This window comes from Mercenaria mercenaria, chromosome 16 (genome assembly GCF_021730395.1).
Source record: "Mercenaria mercenaria strain notata chromosome 16, MADL_Memer_1, whole genome shotgun sequence".
Lineage (NCBI taxonomy): Eukaryota > Metazoa > Mollusca > Bivalvia > Venerida > Veneridae > Mercenaria > Mercenaria mercenaria.
Window position 1 is genome coordinate 13,687,674 of NC_069376.1, and position 20,362 is coordinate 13,708,035.

At 38.1% G+C, this 20,362-nt stretch overlaps 1 protein-coding gene across 2 annotated transcripts; it reads right to left on the reverse strand.

The window, feature by feature from the left end:
• Positions 1-879: 879 nt before the first annotated feature.
• Positions 880-20,151, reverse strand: LOC123540383 (tetratricopeptide repeat protein 38-like). Of its 2 annotated transcripts, none has more exons than XM_053526134.1 (13): positions 20,022-20,151; positions 15,405-15,482; positions 15,026-15,107; positions 13,437-13,611; positions 12,292-12,465; positions 12,004-12,079; positions 10,335-10,454; positions 9,521-9,619; positions 8,971-9,052; positions 8,554-8,719; positions 7,699-7,855; positions 6,718-6,791; positions 880-2,917 (listed from the first exon to the last, which is right to left on the reverse strand). In XM_053526134.1, exons 1-13 carry the CDS (start codon positions 20,046-20,048, stop codon positions 2,827-2,829), a joined length of 1,401 nt encoding a protein of 466 aa, XP_053382109.1. In that variant the 5' UTR covers positions 20,049-20,151; the 3' UTR covers positions 880-2,826. The 2 variants fall into 2 exon arrangements, with proteins under 2 accessions (XP_053382109.1, XP_053382110.1); XM_053526135.1 differs by lacking the exon at positions 20,022-20,151 and adding an exon at positions 17,183-17,329.
• Positions 20,152-20,362: the final 211 nt, after the last annotated feature.

Below are 20,362 nucleotides of genomic sequence, written 5' to 3' on the forward strand. Positions count from 1 at the left end.
TGACCTTAGAACTAGGGACCTGGTTCTTGCGCATGACACTCCATCTCGTGGTGGTGAACATTTGTGCCAAGATATATCAAAATCCCTCCATGCATGAAAAAGATATGCTGCGAACAAATTTTTTTAAGAAATATGATAAAGGGGAATAACTCAAAAAGAAGGCAAGGTAGAGTTATTGTTCTTGCACACTGCACTTCCTCCCGATGTGTTCTGTCAGTGTATGAAGTTTGAAGAAAATCCCTCCAGTACTTTTGGAGTTATGCTCCGGACAAAATTTTTAAAGAAAATATGATAAAGGGGAATAACTCAAAAAAATAGGCAGGGTAGAGTTATTTTTCTTGCAGATTGCACTTCCTCCCAATGTGTTCTACCAGTGTATGAAGTTTGAAGAAAATCCCTCCAGTACTTTTGGAGTTATGCTCCGGACAATTTTTTTTAAGAAAATATGATAAAGGGGAATAACTCAAAAAATAGGCAAGGTAGAGTTATTGTTCTTGCACACTGCACTTCCTCCCAATGTGTTCTATCAGTGTATGAAGTTTGAAGAAAATCCCTCCAGTACTTTTGGAGTTACGCTCCGGACAAAGATCGTTGCGGACGCACGGACGGACGGACGCACGCACGGACGGAGAGCATTTCTAATATCCTCTTCGCCTTTGGCGTGGGGATAAATAAAAACAGTACTGATGTTACATGACGGCGTGATCTTGGCCCAAGGTGGTGTCGAACATACGACTCTGGGGTTGAGCGGCACCGTAACCAGTACACCACTCCTAAACACGGTTTAATTTGATACTGGGTGATGTTAGTTTCATGCTTGTTGCCGTATTCTTTAACCATGAATTTTTCGGTTTTACCGGCTCAGGCTAAATAACAAAATTATATCATAATATTTAATATTCATTGTCTAAAACACTAGTTTCTGGTCAATAAATAAATCACAAATTAACTATGATACTAGATACAAGTTACACATTATCGTTTGCATAAACTACATTTGTATTTAAGAAACTGCAAGTTGTGCATATGGACTCAAATTTCATTTTTTTTACCTTTTATAAGATCTGTTAGATGCAATTTTGAATAAAAACTCTTTTGAGAAAAAACATTTTCCTATATAAACCGTTGCTGTTGTAATACTTTATGTAACTTAAAGCAAGTTTAGATGCGACACGTGAAGAGGAAATATCACATATTTTCACGTACACGAGTTTGTAAAGTTAAGCGAAACACTGGAATCAGTGCAGATTTGAAATATTATTTAAGGGCATTTTATTTTAGTGTTACGTCATAAATCGACATAGAAAAGTTTTATTTCCGCTTTAATATTTATAGGTTATTAGATTTGTATCGTAAATTATGCATGAGTTCTGCGACGGAATAATTTCACGAAAGAATGAGTGCATATTTTTCGATGCAAATCTAACATACATATATATATTAAACTTATAGTTGTTGTGTCTTAAACTCGGCACAGCCTCGTTAAAGCTGCAAATTTAGATGAGCATACATCAAAAACTTATTTATAGTCGTGCATAAAGAAGTACAACATATTAGCTAAGTATGGCTATAATTAATCAAATTAAACTGCAAGCCTGCATGTTAATCTAGGCGGAACTCTGGCAATTAGCAGTTTCCGTGTGAGCACGTGTTCTCGTGTTCTACGACAGTGATCTATTACTTTCAGTATCGTACAACACATGTCGAAATCGTGTTCGGAGAAAATTCTGTCGAATGAATCAATTTCACTACGGGTCCCTTACTTTTAACAACGATTTTTGCAAACATTAACCTTAAATGATTTTTCAAATATGTTCTCAAAAAAGAACTTCTTTATTCATAACTTTAAAAATGACACGTACATTGAGTGTTCAAGTTCTTTATGAGTGATGCCCAGTACAACATATCCTGAATTCACAATATATGTGTGCATAGATATGGGGGCACATATCTAGGTAACTATATCTGGATAATACTGTAAACTTTCTACTTTCTAAACTTTCTATTTTTGTTCTTGAAAATGCTTTAGCGCAAAATTTTGCGTTTATGCTTGAAACTGCCACGAGACGCGTGTTAGCTATCAAGGTAATACTCAAAACTTTCCAGAAAAGTTGTGTTTTCTACTACATCATCACAATTAATTATCTTTTCTAGATATGCTTTTTGTTTCCAGGAAACTTTACGCTATTCCAGAAAAGCTCAAAATATCAAGATAATTTTCTAAAGTATATACACAGCTATCTTGCTAATAAATGGCAGCCGTGGACACGTGCGTATACCTTTTATAGATAATAAAGTAAATTATCGCAATAATATTTCCAGGAAACTTCCAAATATTGACGTAATCTTTTTAGAAAAAAATGAAGATATTTTTTATTAAGTATCGCGATAGCTGCCTAGCTATCTCGTGGCACAAATATGCAACCATATATATGGAATAATATAGCCTATACATAGGATGTTTCCAACTAATACTTTACTTTGAATTTTGTCATACAGCAAAAAAAAAAAGCAAGACACACGTGCCTTTCATCTTTTAAATGCATCATCACGTGATCTTATTGCCAGTTTTTTAGTTCAACTTCTTACACGATTGTGTTAGACAAAAATCTCAGGATTTCCGTTATACACAGAGGCGCATGAAATATCTTTACATTCGGACAAGTAGACAGACCACATTTACAACAAAAACACATAATTATGTTGTTCATGTGTAAGGTAAGTATGTACGTATTCCCGCTTAGTATGAAGTAATATAGATTAAGTTTCGACAATGTCTTAAATATTCATCACTTCGTGTTATTTAAATGGATCGCCGTTATTTCTTCAATCCACATGTTGGGCCATGGCCCTCTGTATGAGACGGTCGGTCATTGGTGAGCAGGACTTCACGGACTTTCTCTCCTGTAGCAAGAATCTGAAATATATATTTTATTTTAGATTTGTAGATATTTAACTGAATGACCAGTTCGAGAATGCTAAGTATTTAACTGAATGACCAGCTCAAGACTGGAAAGTATTTAACTAAATGACACGCTCATGACTGGTAAGTATTTAACTGAATGACACGCTCATGATTGGTAATTATTTAACTGAATGACCAGCTCAAGACTGGAAAGTATTTAACTGAATGACAAGCTCGAGATTGGTAAGTATTTAACTGAATGACACGCACATGATTGGTAAGTATTTAACTGAATGACCAGCTCAAGACTGGTAAGTATTTAACTGAATGGCCAGCTCAAGACTGGAAAGTATTTAACTGAATGACAAGCTCGAGATTGGTAAGTATTTAACTAATGACACGCTCATGATTGGTAAGTATTTAACTGAATGACACGCTCATGATTGGTAAGTATTTAACTGAATGACACGCTCATGATTGGTAAGTATTTAACTGAATGACCAGCTCAAGACTGGAAAGTATTTAACTGAATGACAAGCTCGAGATTGGTAAGTATTTAACTGAATGGCCAGCTCAAGACTGGAAAGTATTTAACTGAATGACAAGCTCATGATTGGTAAGTATTTAACTGAATGACCAGCTCGAGAATGGTAAGTATTTAACTGAATGACAAGCTCAAATGTAAGTTTTAACTGAATGGCCAGCTCAAGATTGGAAAGTATTTAACTGAATGGCAGCTCAAGAATGGCAATATTTACTGAACGACCAGCTCGAGATTGGTAAGTATTTAACTGAATGGCCAGCTCAAGACTGGCAAGTATTTAACTGAATGACACGCTCATGATTGGTATGTATTTATCTGAACGACCAGCTCGAGAATGGTAAGTATTTAACTGAATGACCAGCTCAAGAATGGTAAGTATTTAACTGAATGGCCAGCTCAAGAATGGTAAGTATTTAACTGAACGACCACCTCGAGAATGGTTAGTATTTAACTGAATGGCCAGCTCAAGACTGGAAAGTATTTAACTGAATGACAAGCTCAAGACTGGAAAGTATTTAACTGAATGACAAGCTCATGATTGGTAAGTATTTAACTGAACGAGCAGCTCAAGACTGGAAAGTATTTAACTGAATGACCAGCTCGAGAATGGAAAGTATTTAACTGAATGACACGCTCGAGAATGATAAGTATTTAACTGAATGGCCAGCTCAAGACTGGAAAGTATTTAACTGAATGGCCAGCTCGTGATTGGTAAGTATTTAACCGAATGGCCAGCTCAAGACTGGAAAGTATTTAACTGAATGACCAGCTCGAGAATGGTAAGTATTTAAATGAATGACCAGCTCGAGAATGGTAAGTATTTAACTGAATGGCCAGCTCAAGAATGGTAAGTATTTAACTGAATGGCCAGCTCAAGATTGGAAAGTATTTAACTGAATGGCCAGCTCAAGATTGGTAAGTATTTAACTGAATGACCAGCTCAAGATTGGTAAGTATTTAACTGAATGACCAGCTCGAGAATGCTAAGTATTTAACTGAATGACCAGCTCAAGACTGGAAAGTATTTAACTGAATGACAAGCTCATGATCGGTAAGTATTTAACTGAACGAGCAGCTCAAGACTGGAAAGTATTTAACTGAATGACCAGCTCGAGAATGGAAAGTATTTAACTGAATGACCAGCTCGAGAATGATAAGTATTTAACTGAATGGCCAGCTCAAGACTGGAAAGTATTTAACTGAATGGCCAGCTCGTGATTGGTAAGTATTTAACCGAATGGCCAGCTCAAGACTGGAAAGTATTTAACTGAATGACCAGCTCGAGAATGGTAAGTATTTAACTGAATGACCAGCTCGAGAATGGTAAGTATTTAACTGAATGGCCAGCTCAAGACTGGAAAGTATTTAACTGAATGGCCAGCTCAAGACTGGAAAGTATTTAACTGAATGACAAGCTCATGATTGGTAAGTATTTAACTGAATGACCAGCTCAAGACTGGTAAGTAATTTAGTGAATGACCAGCACAAGATTGGTAAGTAGTTAACTGAATGACCAGCTCAAGATTGGTAAGTATTTCAGTGAATGACCAGCGCAATATATTTCTTTTAACTCCATAACATGAAAATTAACTAAACTTGCTCAATATTGTCCTTTCCGCCTTTTGTCTTAAACATGGGATATAATGAAATTCAAAATATTAAATAGTTTTATGATCACATATTACCTGCATATCGTGGGCTGAGCGCGAAACTATTGTAAGTGTATATAGATAAAGAACAAGATACACTAGTTTCGCGCTCAGCCCTCGATATATATCTATATAAAAACTAAATATACTCTTGTTGATTGTTTTAATTATCTCAACAGTAGTCTACAAGATCTAACTTTAAATCTAAACCGAGAGTTACATGTAACATTGTTAGATATTGTTATTATTTTACAAATTTATGCATGATATAACATTTTCAACACAAAACATAAATTGCAAGGAAATTACCAAGGTGTTGTCTATCAGAAAAACATCAATTTAATATTGAAGAACTCGTGTAAACTCTAGTGTATTTTTAAGGTCTGAATACTATTTCTCGTGCATTTAGTTTAAACAGTATTCACAGACAAAACTGTAATTGTCACAATATTACAATTATCGACAAAAAGGGTTGAGGAGGAAGCTATATGTTTTTACAGAAACTCTTATACTTTCATGTGTTATACAGGTATAAAACCACTTCGGGACAAATCTATAACTCTTACAGTCATATTTTATATACAGTAAATGTTATTAGGTTAAAGTTGAAACAACTCACCTTGCTAGCTTGTGATGTTTGAGATTGTTGGATCTCAGAGCTGAATGGATTAGGAAAAACCCACATCGCTAGCTTGTGATGTTTGAGATTGTTGGATCTCAGAGCTGAGTGGATAAGGAACAACCCAAATCGCTAGCTTGCGATGTTTGAGATTGTTGGATCTCAGAGCTGAGTGGATAAGGAACAACTCACATCGCTAGCTTGTGATGTTTGAGATTGTTGGATCTCAGAGCTGTGTGGATTTGGAACAACCCACCTTGCTAACTTGTGATGTTTGAGATTGTTGGATCTCAGAGCTGAATGGATTAGGAACAACCCACCTTGCTAGCTTGTGATGTCTGAGATTGTTGGATCTCAGAGCTGAGTGGATTAGGAACAACCCACCTTGCTAGCTTGTGATGTTTGAGATTGTTGGATATCAGAGCTGAGTGGATTAGGAACAACTCAACTTGCTAGCTTGTGATGTTTGAAATTGTTGGATCTCAGAGCTGTGTGGATTAGGAACAACCCACCTTGCTAGCTTATGATGTTTGAGATTGTTGGATCTCAGAGCTGAGTGGATTAGGAACAACTCACATCGCTAGCTTGTGATGTTTGAGATTGTTGGATCTCACAGCTGAGTGGATTAGGAACAACTCACCTTGCTAGCTTGTGATGTTTGAGATTGTTTGATCTCAGAGCTGTGTGGATTAGGAACAACCAACCTTGCTAGCTTGTAATGTTTGAGATTGTTGGATCTCAAAGCTAAGTGGATAAAGAAAAACTCACATCGCTAGCTTGTGATGTCTGAGATTGTTGGATCTCAGAGCTGTGTGGATTAGAAACAACTCACTATGCTAGCTTGTGATGGTTGAGATTGTTGGATCTCTCACATCGCTAGCTTGTGATGTCTGAGATTGTTGGATCTCAGAGCTGCGTGGATTAGGAACAACTCACATCGCTAGCTTGTTATGTTTGAGATTGTTGGATCTCAGAGCTGCGTGGATTAGAAACAACTCACCTTGCTAGCTTGTGATGTTTGGGATTGTTGGATCTCAGAGCTGCGTGGATTAGGAACAAATTATATAAATCTCTCTGAAAGAAACAAAGTTTTATTCATAAAATGGTTATGCACATGAGAGGTTATTTCATGAACAGTATAAAAACTTCATTTATTTACGAGAATTTTATGACATTTTTCCCTTTGCATACCATAAGGCAAATTAAAGAATGACATGTTTAGAGAAAATATAGAAACTACATTCGAGTTTATGGCCTTGAGTAGACCGTTTTTCACTACAGTTAAGGTCATGCCAGCATAGACGGTTAGATTCTAGTTGCGAATAGGATGGATGGTCTTAAGCATGATACAGCTAAAATGATCTCACTGAAATACAAATCAAATATCCACAAACATGAGCAATGTTTCAATGTGAAGTCGAACGTACTAGTAAATATCACCCTCGGAACGTACCAGTAAATATCGCCCTCGGAACGTACCAGCAAATACCACCCTTGGAGCGTACAAGTAAATATCACCCTCGGAACGTACCAGTAAATATCACCCTCGGAACGTACCAGTAAATATCACCCTCGGAGCGTACCAGTAAATATCACCCTCGGAACGTACCAGTAAATACCACCCTCGGAACGTACCAGTAAATATCGCCCTCGGAACGTACCAGTAAATATCACCCTCGGAGCGTACCAGTAAATATCACCCTCGGAACGTACCAGTAAATATCACCCTCGGAACGTACCAGCAAATATCACATTCGGAACAGACAAAAAGTGACTATTATAGGCGAGTCGATCTTAATGATCAGGTTAAATCACATAGTAGTGTACAAAACAAAACCAACAAGAACCAGGTGGTCTGTGTTCAGAGGTGGCCTCTAACACAAGTCTGACTGTAATACATAAACCATGTGAAGTCCTACCCCGCATTTTATGCATTCTTTATATCCCAGAACCGTGTTCACCTTGCAAAGTTACAACTTACCTGTGCATGACTGCCCCCGATTTTAATGATTTTATATCTGAGTGGATACAGTATGTCCACAGCCCTGGCAGGGTCATCCTCTTTATACGCTACAAAAGCCTCACAGATAGGCAGTCCAACCTCATTGGTGATGTTCACCTGATCCCCTTTACACTGCCTGCACATAAAACATAGATTTGTCATGATAAGTCCGACATTATACTGTTTGACAGTATAACGTAAAAATGAGTATCTGAAAAAAATAACATAATATTTTTTTATTTTTATGAATAAGGAAATCAAGTACAAAAGTTTTCCCTGCCGTTTGGCAATTGTAACTTGTATGCACCTTACCAACAATACACTATAATAGCTACTCCAAAAACGTAAATGGAGAAGGAAGAACTCTGTTACATTGCCGTGTATTATTTACGGTTAGGGCATGTCAAAGCACTGCTGACCTCAAGGAATCCAACTACATAACCTCAGATCCTAGCATGATACCACCAGACCGTGATGTGTCTCGAATCCACAGTGGAAAGGGCTAAGTGGTATGATGTAAAAATTAAAAGTTAAGAGTAGATTTCCCGGAAACACAGAGCACAGCAAACAAGAGTCGTAGCCATTCACCGCAAACAGAAAAAGCAAAAGGCAAAAGCAAAAACGTAGGCCGGCCAAAGTAGTTCGGCAATTGGAAAGAAATAGCAGACTGGTTGCCACATTTCACGATTCGGTTTCAGGGGACTAATATGTCAGCCAGAACAACAATAAAGTTTCTGTCATCAATATGCGCACATTCAGTTGATCTTTTCACTAAAGTGTTACCCAGTTATCATTGCCTTTCCTCGCCAGGTAGGCAAGAATATAAATTCTTACTTGAGCCAATCTTTGATTGACGTCATCAAATGCTCTACGGCCGCTTTGTTCTCCGCCCCAAGGCACGCCAAAAGAATATGGTTATCATTAAATGTCAGCACGTGATCGTCCTCGTGCGACTTGATCACCTCGTAGATATCCTTCCACCTGCCCTCAACATTCGCCCCTGAAAACAAGAACAATGTGTATCGCTTATACTGCTGTCGAATGATCTCGAGTTTCTTTTTCCATTTTCTAAACTTCAGTAATCCTGATATAGAGTCAAAATAAAAACAAAAAGACAAAAATGTCACGGCCACCTTAGATTTAATTCTAGAAAACTTTTTAATGTCTTAGCAACAAATCATCAATTTTGCTTCTGCATTTTTTTATTCATTTTTGTCGTCTGCAATATTACGACAAGAAGTGTTTATATACCGTCCATCTCGAGCCTCATCAACAACGAGCAGGCGTCCACAAAGTCTAGGGGTGCTCCGGAAGCTTTCGCCGAATTGAAACACTGAAACACAATCATAAATTATACTGACCGTAAACCGCCAACATCATCCAGTAACAGCAGACATACTCTATATCATGAAATGCTAGATACCAGGTTAGCCTGTATCAAATGAATTTACTTACATCTGCCTTACAAAATGTATTTATTATCCAGCTGACATCACAATGTTGGTCTTCCAAATTATCTTGCTGTTTTATCAAGATCTAACTTAAAATATATGCAAGAACCGTCTAATTACAGAGCGTTCGACTCTATGGAATACGAAGAAGTACATTATTTATGAATTTTCAGTTGAGACCGCCTCGATAGTCTAGTGGTAGAGCGCCCGTTTCGACTATGGGAGGCCGTTGGTTCGATTCCGGTCCTGTCATATCAAAGACGTAAAAATGGTACTCGTAGCTTACTCCTTTTGTGCTCAGCGTACGTAACAAAGACATCTACATTTCACCATGATTTATAAGTACGTACATGATTGTCGTAGATTCCTAAAGCGCCCTGATAATCCTCTTTTTCTATAAGATGTAGAGCCCAGTGCCAGTAGTTATGACAGGACAACATGCCGCATGTCTGCAATTGTAAATTGTTTCACTATTGTGATAAAATGTAGAATAACTTTCCGCTCAATTAAAGCTTTATTTTATTTCATTTCTGTTTGGCAGTCAAAAACGTCCTGAGAGTTCCTCGATCTCAGAACAACAGGAACGAAACGTATTCCTAACACGTGACTCATTAATACCTGAACACACACTTGATATGAAGAAAGAAGGACTTCAAACATTTTTGTTAAATCACCAAAGAAAAACATTCGCGTCTAACTGGTAAATGGTTATGAATTTTCTCTTTAAGAAATCATTTAAGATATCAAAATCGTAGTTTTCTTACCTCTTAAAATATATAATTTTTCAGTATTAAGAAACGACATTAACTTGAAAACTGTTTACGCACCAAATCCGAAAACTTAAATCAACAGGAGACTATAAATTAAGTCATATTTCTCGATATAAAATATACATCGCTGAGTTCAAGGGACTGGTCAGGACCAAACCCACGTGACCTACGTGCAGGTTGATATCAAACACGTTACTGACGCCAACCGATGCTTCAGCTCACATTAATACAATGGGTCTACAACCTTATTTCATTTCATAACTCCATAAATAAATCGCACATGCACAGCATGTTCAGCAAGACATGTCTATTTTCAACACATGTGTGCTTGACTAAAGTCAAAACTTGAAACATGAGATTGCATCGAGTTATGTAATTATGAAAAATCGCTTACACTCCAATTATTTTCTGTTCCAGACATAAATTTGATGCCCTCATCTTGGCGTCCCATCATCTCCAGCACGTGCGCCATACTATGAGTGGACCATGCATCACGTGGGTTAATTTCCAGGCCCTGAATGGAATAGTTAGACCTTGGATGAAACTATTGACAACATGGACGGGTATCTACTTTGTGTCATAAATTTTAAACAAATGAACTATCAAACTCACCAATAACAAGTTTTCTCTTTTTCTCTCAAACCCAGTGTTTGGTTTACAATGAATTAGTACAATAGATATGTTATTGACTCAATGCTTTTGGATTTTCTGTCTAGACGGGAAAAATGGAAATGTTTACAGAAAACAGAGTTCCACTTGTGCCGCCGCTAGGGGGCGTGACGGGTGTTACACATTTATTACCTCTCATGAATAGACTCAATAAAACTAAAGGTCTGTAATTATTCCGACTGGTTGCATGTCTTCCGTAGGGTCTTCTTATAGATTTAAAAAAAACAACACTTTCTAATTCATGATCAAATTTAGTGTTAACATACTCTTTCTAAATGTGCTGACTTTTACTGTAAAGCGATTCAAGTGCGTGCGTATTAACGTGTGCTATACCAATCAAAGCTGTTCCCTTTAAATACAGTTATACCTCTATATCAAGACCACCTCTGCCCAAAAGGAATTTATTTACAAACGTTTAATTCAGACAGAAGTACTGACAGAACAGTCGTATGTCCTCAATTCACGTGGTCTTCATTCAGTTCATGTTTTACTGTATGCTATGTTTTGTTTTGTTTTGTTTTGTTTTGTTGGAATGAAAATCTCATCAACAATCATGTAGGTCATAAGACAACTTTTCTAACTTTGGATGGAAATGGAAGACCTCGGGTGTCCCTCAGGGCATTTTCTGAGGCATGGGCATGCAATTAGCCGGATGACTTTATCATATGAAGAATTACACACCGCATTCGACGTTCCGGACACGTATCAGTGAGGGTCAATCCCTGTATACACCGCATTCGACTTTCGAACGTTAATATGCGATAGTGGGATACCAATCCTGTTAATACAAACCCATATCGACGTTCGCAGAACACGTTATTGACAGTAGGCCAGATCACTGTATACCCAATTCACGTGTCCGACAGCGTTATGTATGCAGTTGATTGGGCCAATCCTCATGTATATACAACTCACGATGTGAAGACGTCCGGCCTAGGGCATTTCTGGATGGGCTCAATTTCCCTGTATAAATCACACGCATTCGACGTTCCGGACACGTATTGATCAGTGAGGGCCAATCCCTGTATACACCGCATTCGACGTTCCGGACACGTATTGATCAGTGAGGGCCAATCCCTGTATACACCGCATTCGACGTTCCGGACACGTATTGATCAGTGAGGGCCAATCCCTGTACACACCGCATTCGACGTTCCGGACACGTATCAGTGAGGGCCAATCCCTGTATACACCGCATTCGACGTTCCGGACACGTATTGATCAGTGAGGGCCAATCCCTGTATACACCGCATTCGACGTTCCGGACACGTATCAGTGAGGGCCAATCCCTGTATACACCGCATTCGATGTTCCGGACACGTATCAGTGAGGGTCAATCCCTGTATACAAAAAGCAAACTTTTTAAAAGGTAAATCAATGAAGATGGTTGTTACCTTGCCTGCTATTTTCTCAGCTTCAGCATATAGATTTGTCTCTTCCAGTCCAAACGAGTACATTCCATACAAATATCTGAAATAAGATAATTTTACAGATAACATTACCTTTATTCTGTGTTTTTAAAACAAAATGTATGATGGCTAAAGCCGAGTTGTATTTCTTCATAAAAAAACGAACACTCTGAACAATCAGCTAACATATACAGTTTCTTTTATCCTGAAACTCTGCAACATTGTTGATTTAACTTTAAGTTATGTAACCACTGGTAACGAGAAAAATGTTACCCATAGAGAGGCATGCTATCCTTCCATTGCGGGAACACCCGGCCAAGGGAGTCTCTCATTGGTGTAGAATATCCCAGATAGAAGTAAGTGTCATGTGCAAATTTTAGAGCCAGCATGTCGTACGGATTTTCCATCAAGATATCCTCCCACACGTTACACGCGTCTGACATCTCACTGAAAATAAACACCCGTGATCTGTCTGAATGGTCCAGACTGTAATGAATGGGTCTCAGTAAATTAATTAAAACAAGTAATCGAACTTCGAGACAAATCAAACATAGATGGAACAAAATATTAATTCTGCAGTATATTAATCAATCTGACCACCTGTTCCTTTTGTTTGATATGGGTTTCTTCCCATTTTAAGTGTTTCTAGAACTACAAGAAAACACGGGTAATGCCTTGTTAATTTACTGAAGACACGGCTACACACAGCTGGCTTTGGCTAAATGGTCAAAAAGAGGTTGAAAGCTTTTAGGTTTTAAAATAAAACTGGCAGAAATCTAAAGCTACAGCTGGTCTAGAGTCTAAACATATCATTGGTGGATAAGGTGCCGGCCGCTCAATCCAGGGGTCGTGGGTTCGAGCCCCACTGGAGTCAAGACTCGAGAGTGGTTCCAATAAGTTTGAAGCTTTCATCACAATCGAGCTAAACAAATTAGTATAAACTAAACTAAACATATCATTAAGGTACATAGTTATGGCGTTAGTGTTGATCTGAAATTACTTGACTGGACAAGAAAAGAAACATTATTTGTAAGGATTGTCTATCAAAATTTTCTTTTGTACCAGTTTCTGTAAATGATTTACATGTGAGCTAGAAATATGGGCCGCTGTGACACGGAGTATGAGCTGATGTGACACGGAGCGGAGTATGAACCACTGTGGCAAAGAATGTGCCCTTACAACATGGAGAATCAGCGGCTGTGAGACGAATAATTGCCACTGCAACACGGAGTATGAGCTGCTGTGACACGGGGCAAGAACCACTGAGACGGAGTATGCGTCCTTATGACATGCGTCGCTCCGATACGTAGCATGGGCCGCTGCGACATGGAGTACGGGCCGCTGCGACACGGATTATGGGCAACTGTGATATTCTTGATACTAAGCGAATTAAATTCAGAATAGTTTGAAATCATTACCCGTCAGACCACAGTTTGACGGCGTTAACATGTTTCTTCTCCCGGTCAGATAGTCCTGCTTGAGACCCCGCCAGTTTTACCATGGTATCAATGCCGTTAGCAAGATCTTTGTTCAAACGTACATTAGTTCCGGTACCGAGAAGTTCCAGACCGTTCTTGATCACGTGACCCATCACTGTATACGTAAAAATTATTTTTGTAATATACGAAAAATTTGAATTATTACAATTTGTATTTTTAGCCGAGAAGTTAAAACATGTAATTTGAAAGAATAGTTCAAATCTGTCAAAAAAGCTCAAATAAAGAAATCTCAGATAAAAGCGCCTAGTTTTTTGCCCTTATTTGTTCTGAAATTTGAAACAATGCCCGATGCTTTTTTCATCTTGCCACACTAATTATTTTTAACTAAGCGTAATTTTTGCTACATATGATACAGCTTAAACTTTGTCGTGAATATACATTTTAACTGTAAAGAAATTACTGTATGATTGACTTACCAAGCTTGATGTTATGTATGATTGACTTACCAAGCTTGATGTTATGTATAGGGCAATTACTATGTAACTGACTTACCAAGCTTGATGTTATGTATAGGGCAATTACTATGTAACTGACTTACCAAGCTTGATGTTATGTATAGGGCAATTACTATGTAACTGACTTACCAAGCTTGATGTTATGTATAGGGCAATTACTATGTAACTGACTTACCAAGCTTGATGTTATGTATAGGGCAATTACTATGTAACTGACTTACCAAGCTTGATGTTATGTATAGGGCAATTACTATGTAACTGACTTACCAAGCTTGATGTTATGTATAGGGCAATTATATGTAACTGACTTACCAGCTTGATGTTATGTATAGGGAATTACTATGTAACTGACTTACCAAGCTTGATGTTATGTATAGGGGAATTACTATGTAACTGACTTACCAAGCTTGGTGTTATGTATAGGGCAATTACTATGTAACTGACTTACCAAGCTTGGTGTTATGTATAGGGGAATTACTATGTAACTGACTTACCAAGCTTGATGTTATGTATAGGGCAATTACTATGTAACTGACTTACCAAGCTTGGTGTTATGTATAGGGCAATTACTATGTAACTGACTTACCAAGCTTGATGTTATGTATAGGGCAATTACTATGTAACTGACTTACCAAGCTTGATGTTATGTATAGGGCAATTACTATGTAACTGACTTACCAAGCTTGATGTTATGTATAGGGCAATTACTATGTAACTGACTTACCAAGCTTGATGTTATGTATAGGGCAATTACTATGTAACTGACTTACCAAGCTTGATGTTATGTATAGGGCAATTACTATGTAACTGACTTACCAAGCTTGATGTTATGTATAGGGCAATTACTATGTAACTGACTTACCAAGCTTGATGTTATGTATAGGGCAATTACTATGTAACTGACTTACCAAGCTTGATGTTATGTATAGGGCAATTACTATGTAACTGACTTACCAAGCTTGATGTTATGTATAGGGCAATTACTATGTAACTGACTTACCAAGATTTGACTTACTAAGCCTGATGTAAATTATAAGGGAATGACTCACTTACCAAAGTTAGGATCTGCTTCTAATGTTTTGTCCAGTGATTTTTCTATCCCACCAACAGATGTGTCATCATACCATCCCACGTACTAAAGTCAAACATAATAATGTAAAATATATCCTCTCATATTTGTAAGTTCCATAGTTACACACTTTATACATGATACTAATGTTGTGCAAGGTGAAATACTGACTCTGGTTAATATAATCTGAAAAGTAGATCTTCATTAACTGTCCCGTATATATATTACCGGGGTATGGCAACAGGAGAGACTGGTTGCTTTTTCAGACAACTTATCAAAAGATAAATTTTGACATCTTACAAATATATCTAAACAATAATTAATCCTTACATTCCCGAACTTGTAAATTGCTTTAACTTATACCTGTGTCAGACTCGCATCAAACTGTTTACACGCCTCATTGCTTGTTGTGCTCCAAGGTGTTCCGAACTGTTGCCATGCCTGAAATTTGAGTATATATCGTTACATCTGCCATATTTTGATAATATAATATTATTTTCTCATTGTCATCAGACTGTCTCACATAGCTCCTCGTTTTTAAGTTACTCGCCTACAATATGGATAAAATGTTTCAACACGTTTATTTCCACTAAGTTAGGCATAAAATGTTTATATGGTTCTGAAAAAAAAAGATAAACTGTGTGAAAATAAAAGTTAGGTGCTGGTAAAATGCAAGAAGAATGTAAATTTTCTGCATTATTTCAAAAGCGTTGCAACGGTTTACTACCTTCTGCACAACATTTTTGGTTATTTATAAGAACATCTTGCAAAATTCTTATGTTAATCAGTTTGTACTAGTACTGTCTTTGAGAGTATTCGCTTTTCGTGGATTTTTGAGAGAAATCATTTTTCGCCTTAATGTGTGGGTAGGGGCCTTTAATCTCGCATTAAACAAAACTCACGAGATACTAGCTCATAAGGACACGATACTATCTACAAGGGAAGACATAGTATTTCATGCGATACATTTATCTCGTAACAAGGAGACACTAACTCATAATTAAGACTGTGCCGTGGCCCTAAACATTTCGAGATACTTAGATAAAGAAAACTACATATATGTACCAACAGATACGACAGCAATTAGTTTTCTTGATTAACCATAACTAACTGACCAACAAAATAAATAAGTTGAGCTAAAATCTTGTTACTCTTCATTCATATGGCAACGACCGTTCAAACTGTGCACGTCGGGATTTTGTGTCAAAGCAGCCTCCGGTGACGTAACTAACAGCCCTCACCTCACCTCCCCCCACCCCCACACCCCCTCTAAACACACACCATAAAATAGGCAACACACACCATAAAATAGGCCATGCATATATTTCTTTTCACGTTTTTTATGTACTTACAAGCTAAAAGCATGAAAGATTTTCTTCTCTCTTAGTTGAAAAAAATGATTAATAATTATTATTAAAATTTCTAAGGACATATACATGCATACTGGTATTGTTGCTCCAGTAAAATGTTATAGCAAACACCCTCTCGCTTCGCTCGCACATCATCATTGTTGAGATATTCCGCTACATGAAAAACATACGCTTCGTTCATAAATCATGATTACATTACAAATTACAATGTTCAACCACCTTGGGTTATACCCTAAGCGTTCTGAATGAGTAACATCACAATTACTCAGTGGGGGGGGGGGGGGTATTTAAAGAAAATACAAAAAATGGAATTTTCAGCTCGCTTCACTCGCATTATCTTTATAGTCAGCTGAGTAAACCAGTCACATTTAGCGTCTCCTTATGTAGTCGGTAAAAATAAACTTTTTGAACTACCAAAAGTTCACTTCTCCCCCGAACTCCTGGATCCGCCCCTGATTTTCATCTATACATGTAAAAACACGGTTGGATTTTTACAATAGTGATTTAAAATGATCTATATGACCTACAACTGAAAATATTTTTTATATGCTTCATGTATTAACCTTCATGCTTCATAAAATCTTATTCTTTTACTTAACAGCCACATTTCCACAAAAAAATAGCAAAATGTATCAGAATATTATTGATAATAAAAACAAACAATCGTGCATTATGTTATCTCAATCTGGCAGACATGTTTGTTGTGCAGTTGAGCATACTACATGTTTTATCAACGTTACAATTTACAAAATAATTAGGTAATTCACTCACCTTACAGTCTCTCCAGTGAGAATGCATTGTTCAGCAAACTTAATTTTACCAAATGTGACTGAAATTATCTCCTATATATTAATGCTACGCATTTCACAAAGATCGAGTACTTTAGTCAAATTGTAATTTTACCCAACCAATATACCTGTCATTGACCTGAGCTTGAATATCAGATACCACATCAAAAAAATAGAACATTAATACAACATGTAAAAATTTGACCAGGCACGGATCCAGGTGTTTTATTGACCAGGCACGAATCCATTGGTGTGTTATTGACCAAACATGCGTCCATTAGACACGGATCCAGGTGTTCATTGACCAGGCACGGGTCCATCAGACACGGATCCAGGTGGGTTATTGAATCCTGTGTGTAATTTACCAGGCACGGATCCATCAGACACGGGTCCAGGTATGTTATTGACCAGGCACGGGTCCAGGTGTTTTATTAACCAGGCACGAATCCAGGTGTGTTATTGATCAGGCACGGATCTATGTGTTTTATTGACCAGACACGAGTCTAAGTATTTAATGACAAGGCAATGGTCCATAATACACGGACCCACTTATGTCACTGACCAGGCACGGGTCCAGGTGTTTTATTGACCGCGCACGAATCCAGGTGTGTATATGACCAGGAAAGGATCAATGTGTTTATTGACCAGGCAGGAGTCCAGGTGTGTTATTGACCAGGCACGGATCCGTGTGTGTTATTGAGCAGACACAGATCCATGTGTTTTAATGACCAGGCACGTATCTAGGTGTCTTATTGACCAGGCAAGGGTCCAGGTGTTTTATTGATCAGATACGAATCCAGGTGTGTTATTGACCAGGCACGGATCCATGTGTTTTATTGACCGGGCAAGAATCCAGGTGTGATACTGACCAGGCACAGATCCATGTGTTTTATTGACCAGGCATAGATCTAGGTGTGTTACTGACCAGGCACGGATCCATGTGTTTTATTGATCAGACATGGATCCATGTGTTTTACTGACCAGGCACGAATCCAGGTGCGTAACTGACCAGGGACGAATCCAGGTGTGTTACTGACCAGGCACAGATCCAGGTGTATTACTGACCAGGCACGAATCCAGGTGTGTTATTGACAAGATAAAGATCCATGTGTGTTATTGACCAGGCACGGATCCAGGTGTTGTTGACCAGGCACGGATCCACGAATCCAGGTGCGTAACTGACCAGGAACGAATCCAGGTGTGTTACTGACCAGGCACAGATCCAGGTGTGTTATTGACCAGTCACGAATCTAGGTGTTTTATTGACCAAACACGAATCCAGGTGTGTTATTGGCTAGACACGAATCCATGTGTTTTATTGACCAGGCACGGATCCAGATGTGTCACTGGCCAAATACGAATCCATGCGTGTTATTGACCAGACACGGATCTATGTATGTTATTAACTAGGCACGGGTTCACCAGTCACGGATCCAGGTATGTCATTGACCAGGCACGGATCAATGCGTTGAACAACTTAGCATGGTAAATAAAGTATATTGGATACCTTCTACGACTTCTGAGAGACTTTCAAGTTATGTTTCTGTCAATCAAATTATATCATAGATAAAATATTTTAAACTTTAACATGTGAACCCCTACTCATTGTTTTAATACTCATTCCCTTCTGAAACAGACATTTTGCTCGTGTCGAAGTAACGTACATTTGGTTACGACAACCTGTATGCGAAGTAACGTACATTTGGTTACGGCAACCTGTATGCGAAGTCACGTACATTTGGTTAAGGCAACCTGTATGCGAGGTAACGTACATTTAGTTACGGCAACCTGTATGCGAAGTCACGTACATTTGGTTACGGCAACCTGTATGCGAAGTCACGTACATTTGGTTACGGCAACCTGTATGCGAAGTAACGTACATTTAGTTACGGCAACCTGTATGCGAAGCCACGTACATTTGGTTACGACAACCTGTATGCGAAGTCACGTACATCTGGTTACGACAACCTATATGCGAATGAGTTTTAAGCACAGGAGCCTGAAATTCTATCTATAATGCTCCAAAATGGCTAAATATGAAAATGACCCCTCCTATATACCCTAACCCTAACCCTAATGGCTAAATATGAAAATGACCCCTCCTATATTTATGTATATAGGAGATGTCATTTTCATATTTAGCCATTTTGGAGCATTATATATAGAATTTCAGGCTATAGGAGGGGTCATTTTTATATTTAGCCATTTTGGAGCATTATAGATAGAATTTCAGGCTCCTGTGGTTTTAAGGTAAAGCACAAGTAAAGCACACTTTCGGAATAAGAGCAAGTTCAACATACTCAATGTGCAACTAATTTAAAGTCATGATTAATGCTCGCATGTATAATGCACCTGTCAATATTTTGCCCGCCCAGGGGAGCGGCGGGCATACACGGGACTTTAGACAGAAGACCATTCCCGACAGGCGGGAATTTGACAAACATTTGATGTACTAACCAGGCTCTAGGGTGGGATTTAGACAAAAAAGGTTGTCTCTTCTCTGGGGTGGGGATTTAGACAACAAAATTTTTGAAATGTCAAATTCCCCTGGGACAGCCCCCCCCCCCCCCCCCCCCCCCCCCCCCGACGGGCAAAATATTGACAGGTGCATAACTGATAGTAAACAAAAGGCAGTACCACAGTCGGACACTGGATTGATTGTATACCCTACTATATTCGTATACAGCTTCATGGTTTGCTACGCCCCTGACTTTCTTGCTTTCGTTTTATTATGTTTTACCAGTGAACTATTTGACTCGAATAATACAAATTAATTAGCTAATTTAATATAAATCATTCATTGACTAAAACAAACATTTTACCTGACAGTCCCTCCAGTGAGAATGCATCGTTCCACAATTTAACTAGGACACACAACGTTAAGTCATGCGTACCAATATTCACCCTTTGGAAGCATGAACGTTTCACATTAAACTAGAATCACTGTATGGTAACTACGCCATTGAATACGGGCTGCTCCGAGCAAAAAGAAAGACAATAACTTCCAAGTAAGGTAACTATTTAATAGTCAACACGTTATATAAGAACGTGGCCTCTTCAAACTAATACCTTGCAGTAGAATATGCATTACTTTACTAACTAAAATGTATAGATCTATAATGTATAGAAAAAGCGTAAAAAATGTTCGTTTCTGGTATCCCGA

Bases quoted from the DNA above. Each gene is read 5' to 3' on its own strand.
- LOC123540383 (XM_053526134.1), bottom strand. From the start codon at position 20,048: ATGCATTCTCACTGGAGGGACTGTCAG. The intron at 15,108-15,404 runs GTATAAGTTAAA...GTTTGACTTTAG, and splicing joins TTGATGCGAGTCTGACACAG to TACGTGGGATGGTATGATGA. The intron at 10,455-12,003 runs GTAACAACCATC...TATTCCATTCAG, and splicing joins CTGAGAAAATAGCAGGCAAG to GGCCTGGAAATTAACCCACG.